This window comes from Montipora capricornis, chromosome 1, assembly GCF_036669925.1.
Source record: "Montipora capricornis isolate CH-2021 chromosome 1, ASM3666992v2, whole genome shotgun sequence".
Lineage (NCBI taxonomy): Eukaryota > Metazoa > Cnidaria > Anthozoa > Scleractinia > Acroporidae > Montipora > Montipora capricornis.
In genome coordinates this window covers 6702469-6709877 of record NC_090883.1, presented here as the reverse complement: position 1 = coordinate 6709877, position 7409 = coordinate 6702469, and the positions used below count along the sequence as shown (strand labels likewise).

General features: G+C 43.3%; 1 protein-coding gene across 1 annotated transcript in view; it reads right to left on the bottom strand.

Annotated features, from left to right (window-relative positions):
- The window catches only part of LOC138044396 (pyridoxine/pyridoxamine 5'-phosphate oxidase-like), a 17042-nt gene continuing 9633 nt past the window's right edge, over nucleotides 1–7409 (bottom strand). Inside the window, exons 5-6 of the mRNA XM_068890945.1 lie at nucleotides 3081–3157; nucleotides 1–996 (exon numbers count right to left, since the gene is read on the bottom strand). Coding sequence (XP_068747046.1) covers nucleotides 831–996; nucleotides 3081–3157 — 243 coding nt within the window. The 3' untranslated portion in view covers nucleotides 1–830. The remainder of the gene's footprint in view (nucleotides 997–3080; nucleotides 3158–7409) is intronic.

Here is a 7409-nt window from a genome sequence, read left to right as displayed (position 1 = left end):
TTTCCAGCCAAAAATTTTATTGAAACAGAGTGATTCCATCCGCACAAAGCTGTTTGCTTAACACTTCTAATAGTCTTCATTCTCTTTACCTCTTTATTTGCACTTCATTTTCGCATTTCTGTTATTTCTTATTGTTCGCAAATGAATATTTATGTTTTTTCTTTCATTCCATTGTTTCAGAAATTGTATATATGCGGGATTTTTTATCCATGAACTTGATCTTGAAAATGACCGTAGAGCCGTGGAAACCGTGTGGTTCTTCCTTTTTATCGCTCGTTTTTATAACTAAGCATTTTAATCTTCTTCAATTTTGCCCATCCCTGCCTCCTTTTGTATTTGCTGTTCTAATCAAACCTTCCTTCAGTTTCGCTTGCATGATTTACTTGCCAGTCGCTGATTTTGGCTAAATTTTGTAACATAGCCCCTTTATTTAAATCAACGAGAAAGCAATTTCCCTTCACTAATCATTCTCGGGGCTAAGGTGGCTCAAGCTAGTTTCAACACTTTCAAGAGACCTTGTTACGGTACCATATCAAACACCAATTATCGCTGAACAAGATGCACTCATTTTTGTCACGTGATAACTTACCATGGAAACAGGAAAGCCTTCCAAAAACACCCTATATTTTGGGTTTAGTTGCTCATATCTGAAAAACGAACTCGCTGACCCCAATTTTTTTTATATGATATGGTACCATAACATTGCTGTTAAGTGATTAAGTGTTGTAGTGTCAATACTTCTAATGAGAACGTTTCTTTCAAGTGTTGAAACAGGTTTGAGCCACCTTAAAGAACAATTCCAGCTGTACTACTTATGAATCCGTGAAGACTTATGGTGAGAGTCTCTCATAGACCCATCCATCTGTTCCTTTCTTTGTTAAACTGTCATCAATAACCTCATCCTCTCCAAGTCTGCGAAACACAAATCGGTCATGAAGTCTGTTGGATTGCCCCTGCCAAAATTCCACTTGATCGGGTACAACTTTAAAACCGCCCCTGAAAAATCGAAACAACCATTCTCTTATACTCACTTATCCCGTTTTTTTCCGGCTCTAGGTGTCGTACTGCGGTAACAGAGACATCTCATTCATACCGTCATCCATTATTACGTTCAGTTATGTTCCTGTCAAATCGAAGCTCTTTCCCCTAAAATACGGCTAACATTTTAATGTACAGGAAGCGACCCTATTAACGGTAATATGCGACTGAAGCCCTCCCAGGGGTTTACATGGCTAATTTGATATGGGGAACAGGACAAATGGAGAACAATGACAAAATATCTTAGGGAACAAACGAACATAAACAATTACAGGGATCAAACATCTGGGAAAGGCCTCAGACCGAACCTTTTAGTTGTGTTACTTCGTAACAACACTAACTCCGAAAAAGTTGCATAATTTGCAAAACAGACAAGTTGCGTGCAAAACAAGAGCCAAGACGATGACACGTGCGCGCCCGGCGAGAGCAACGAGAAAGTCACAACTTTGCACATTTAGCGAGCAAAAGCAATTCTTGGATTTCACATGACGTCACGGCCGCCATGTTGGTGTCCCCAAACAATGAAATGGCGGCCATGTTGGTGTCCCGATCCAATCCTCCGGGAATTGAAAGCTATTATTATGCTAACGGCTTTTTTTGTTTTCGTTGAAAAACATGGCTGTTGATCACGTGAGTGAAACCCAAGAATAGCATTGCACGCTCTGCACGCGCATCTTCTCATTTCTGTCTATTTCTTTGCCTTGATCAGCAAAACAACAACGTGAAATGACCAAATCTGAGGTTTTAGGGAGAACGTCAGCCGTTGAGGATAAATTTTCATTTTCTCCCGTAAATTGGGCGCCGTTCGTACTAGTTTCATTCTTGAGGGTTTGCCACACCTTTGTCACGTTAAAATGCTTGGAATAGTCGCGAAGCGATTACAATAACGAGAATTCACATTTAATGACGACGTTCTCGTTGCCGTTGCTAAAATTCCCTAATATCAACAGGGTCGCACAAAACAACAATTTCATACACTGCGCCGTCGGGTTCTCTGTCATTTCGCTCACGATAAACAAACCAATGCTTGAAATTCGCATGGAAAGCATGCAACAAACTGAACTTCGACTGATCATAGTTAGTAACTATGGACTGATCGATCGACCGATCGTCTCGCCTAAAAAACAGCTCAGATAACGTCACGCAACACGTGGAAATTCAAACTAACTCCTCAAGCTGGACATAATCGTTGACAAAATGAAATCATTCGACCACAAAAATCCGAAAACAACAGCTTACACTGAAATTTGAGGAACTCCATCACTTCTCCATAGTGAGAAATGGGAATGTTCAGTTTCGTTGTGGAATATGCTGTTCGCAAGGTTTTCCTGGCGTTTGTAATTTTCATAAACATTCGAATTTTTGTCTGCATTCAATTGGACACTTTGTTCTAAATTCTGTGCGTCCAAAGAAAAACAAGTGCGTCCCAGGACGCAATGACGCACTCTCGATACATCTCTGGTAGCAGATAGGCGAATGCTCCTGTACCAGTAAGACAGCATCTTGCAACCATAGGTGGTTTTCACGTGACGTCATCGCCGCCATGTTGGTGGACGAAAACAAAAGATCTCTCATTAGCTCCTTCTGTTCGTCCACCATCATTGTACATTTCAGCATTGTTATCAGCGTCCTTTTAGATAGAAACGAGAGTATTAGACTTCTTTCTCTTAAACAATGCTCCAACGTACAATTCCTAACGGACGAACAAAAGGAGCTAATGAGAGATCTTTTGTTTTCGTCCACCAACATGGTGGCGAGACGTAACGTGGTTTGCAACCAATCTCTAGAGACACAGATAACAATGCTGCAACGTACAATTTCTGGCGGATGAACAAAAGAAGCTAATGGCGGCGATGACGTCACGTGAAAACCACCTATACAAACAGTACAAGTTTAATACTCTCGTTTCTATCCAAAAGGACGCTGAACGTTTTATCCGTTAACAGTTGTTTGAACATTTGGGCAGCACTTTCACCTCGATGATGTAAAATCGTGAGTGTTTTTACGACAAAAGAAAGAAATTTATAGCATAACACACGCACCAATAATCTGGCTTTGGAATCAATTTCTCTTCATCACCGTATTCGTCTTGAAGTTTCTTCTCTTTATCATTCAAAACCTGGAAGACAGGAAGGTTGGTTGGTTCAAAACCACGACTTCTCAGATCAGAAGGGAGCTTACGCAAGGAAGAAGATGATGACTATGACAATATTACAAAAAAATAGGTTTAATGAGCAAAAAACAATGGTTTTGCGCGCCCGGCACGTGCGTTTCACTTTGATACAGTTCTTTGCCATTTTCGTCCTGACAACGACGTGTATGAGCTTATGTGGAGGACGTGAGCACCTGACGATAATTTTTCCAACTTTCTCTCCAAACATTCACACCATTCGTAACAGTTTTAATCCTGGAATGATTATGCACACTTTGATTTGCATAATCATTGTTTGCAATTTTTCCTGGGACATGACGATGTCCCAAGAGAAATCGAAAACAATGCCTATACAAATTTTTGGAGGGTTAACAACTTGTTCCGCCTCTGCTTCATTAATAGCACCTTGTCTTCTTCTGCCAGCAGCTCTCTTGTTTGCGCTTTCAGTACCTCGCTGTTTCCGTGCAGCATCCTGGCCCCAGTTGTTCAAACGATGGATAGCGCTATCCGCGGGATAAATCACTAACGAGAGGACAAGTCATAGCGAAACCAATTGCACTATCCAATGGATAGTGATTTATCCGGTGGATAGCCTTATCCATCTTTTGAACAACTGGGGCCTGATCTCGTGCCTACTGATCTGTGGTACCAGATCTCTCCTCCTCCTTCTCATCAGGGCTCTCCAGGACTGATACCAGTCGTAGTGTGGGGTGTTGACTTGTAGGTCAAAAGATATTTCTTTAACTCTCGTTGCCATGATTTTCCTTCAGTATGGGCCACGCGCATTGCTTTAAGCAGTGACTTGTTCTGCCGTTCTACTTCCCCGTTTACTCTAGGCCATAAGGGAATAGTCCTTATGCTTTGATTCCCAGCTCATCCAGGAATTCCTCCATCTCATGGCTTACTAAGTTTGATCCATTGTCTGTCCGCAGTGTCTCAGGGATTCCATGACGGGTGAAATGCTTCCCAAGGCACTTGATGATGGTACTGTACTGCTAGATGTGTTCCGTACTACATCCACCTCTATCCATCTACTGTAATAATCAACAGTGACAAGAAGGCTCTCCCCTGTTGGTAGTGGACCCATTAGGTCTATTGCAAGATCTACCCATGGCGTGGAGGGCATAGTTGTTTTAAATAGCGGTGTAGTGGTAACAGTAGTCACAGCCTGACATCTAAGGCACTTCTTGCAATGTCTTTCCACCACAGAAATCATGTTTGGCCACCAATATTTACTTCAGAGACCATATTTTGACTTCACAGTCCCTTGATGCCCCTCATGTGCTAACTCTAGAACCCTCTTACGCAGGATCAATGGCACAACGATCTGCATACCTCTCATAACCAGTCTTCCAATCACTGCAATTTCATCACGTAGCAACTTGTAGGCGTTTAGAGCAGTGGACCAGTCCCCTGTCACGGTCTTCCAAAACTTGCGGATGGTTGTGAGTTCCTCATCCTCAGCAGAAGCTCTCTCTTTCTCTCTAGTTGTCATCGCACGTGGAGTAGCACTGATGCTCAGCATTCTCTCATATTCTTCACTTATGTTGTTACACTGTGATGAAGTGGGTATCTTCGTCAAACGACTTAGACAGTCAGCAATGTTCTGGCCTGTGCGTATATGTCGCACGGTGTACATGAAAGGCATTACACACAGTACCCATCTCTCCACCCTGGCGGATGGTTTGGACTTTGGTCCCTAAATAACCTCCAAACCTTTACAGTCAGTAACAAACTGAAATGACTCGAGCCCTAATAGATAAAGACTCAACCTCTCACAGCCCCGAACAACTGCTAATGCCTCTTTTTCTGTTTGGCTGTAGCGACGCGCAACCTTGCTTAAGCTGCGGCTGGCAAATGCAACAGCTCTCTTCACTCCCTGCTGCTCTTGTACAAGGATAGCCCCAAGTCCAACTGGACTCGCGTCAGTGACCACCTCCGTCGGAACATTATTGTCATAAAAAGCCATCATTGATGCCTCCGCCAATTGCGTCTTTAATGCCTCAAACGCTTTGTTTTCCTCCTTGCCCCACTTCTATTTGGTCTCCTGTCGTGTCAACTTCGATCCGTAGTGGTTCCGCTGTGGTTGCAAAATTTGGTAGGAACCTTGAGCTGAAACTGATGAGTCCCAGAAAACTCCTCAGCTCGGCAACATTAGCAGGGGGCTCTGTTTCACGAACAGCTCTGACCTTTTCCTCTGTTGGTCCCACACCATGCTTATTTAAAAGCAGTCCCATGAAGACAATCTGGCTCATTCCAATCTTGCACTTATCCTGGTTGAGGGTCAAGTTCCTCTCTTGCAAACGGTGTAGCAATGTGATAAGATTTCTGTCATGCTCCTCTGTCGTTTTTTCGAGAACAACAATGTCATCAGCTATATTGGTGGCCCCAGAGCAGTCAGCAATCGTCTGCCTTACAATGTTCTGATACTGTTCAGAAGCACTGTTCACACCAAAACTCAGCCTCTTGTAACGAAACTGTAAATCACCAGCTGAAAATGATATGATATCCCAGGACGCTTCTTCGAGCTCAATTTGACGAAAGCCCATGTTCATATCTAGCTTGGAGAAAACTGTGCTTCCATTCATTTCTTCCAACACCTCGTCCACTGTGGGAATGGTTAATTTCTCCCTTTGAGTTGCCTCATTTGCGCGCCTCATTTCAACACATATCCGCACTTGTATTTAACACTGCTTTTTCGCTTACTATAACTCTCCCAACACTCTTGCTCTGGTTTCCATCCGCCTCATGCCTACAACATATTGCCCAGTGCCTCTTCCTACCACACTTTGCACACGTCTTACTCCTCGCAGGTCACGCGAAAAATGCCCTGGCCTCCCAAATGCATAGCACTTGTGTGTGGCTTGCCCGCCTGATGTTTCTTTGCTTTCTGTGTGCTGGACCACATTCACGCTCGACTTTCCTTCCCCTCCAGCAATTACGTTTCCTTGGCTGTAGTTAAAGCTGCTGCAAGCAGTATGCTTAGGTACCTCGAATAGCTTGGTCCGCAATTCTTGGGAAGATACTTTCTCGAGCACCTGGTCTCTCACTGCGAATTCGAGATCTTCATATCCATATCCACAGTGCCTTGCTTGTTTCCTATAAGTCGAAGAACGAACGAGTCCGCATCTTCGCCAGGTTTTTGGTGTAACTGACGCAGAACGACGGCGTGCAGCTTGTTGATAAACATCATTCGCTTGGCCTTCGGGAAGGGAAGCGATTACCAAGTTTTCGAAGATATCTTGCACTCAGGTAGCGGCCTGTTTTGCAAATTTGCTTTCCCTTCGGCAGAGTATGTGAACCCTCGTAGCCAAACACGTCATCGTTCGCTCAATCAACTCCGACTTCGGCCCCGAAATATCTATCGATGGAATAGGATTTACCGCCATAAAAGAAAGAACTTTTTTTATCCCATCCTCGTCGCCAATGTAATGTCTGTACTCCAGACTGTTCCACGATGCGAACGGATTACACTCCAGAAAACAAACTCACGTTTTCAATCCGCCATCTTACCTTTTATCACTACCCAGAATACACCACAGGTATGGGTTACAAAGGGAACCCATAGAACAATCACTACACCCACACATTCGTTTCTTGAAACTAAGAACTAGCTTATTAAACTGGCTTTTTTCCACTCTATCACCTCAGGAACAGTACACCCACATCATCGTGATCAGGCTGTGATGCTGAGAATCTTTCGACTGATGAAAATTCTCACATTTTCCAAACGGAAAATTGTCGAGCTCGATGTTCGGAAGACTGTTTTTCCATCTTGGAGACTGTATTTGGCCACTTCCGGCTTAAATTCAGGGAAGACCTTCATATCGTTTGGGAATTAACCATCACTTGCTCTGCCATTAGAATGATATTCGTTCGAGAAGAGTCTGTAAAACTGCACTGAAACCTTTTATGCTACTCAGTACTGGTGCTCATATGTCACTGTAAATTGTACAAATACCTTCCCTTCTGAAACGAACTTGTAGCTAATATTAGTGTATCGTCTTGTACTTCTTCCTAAAGTCGACTTACAGAGAACTGTTCTTTGCGCTCATCCTAAAATATGACCCAACCTAACCTACGCGTGTCTCCCTCCTGTTAACTTTAGTTTCATTTATCTTTTGGTATATTATTTGCTGTCCTCGGCAAACATTGAGGGTTTCCCCGAGGGTCTCGGGGAAACAAAACTCACTGTTTCCCTTGGGGCCAGTCATTAAGT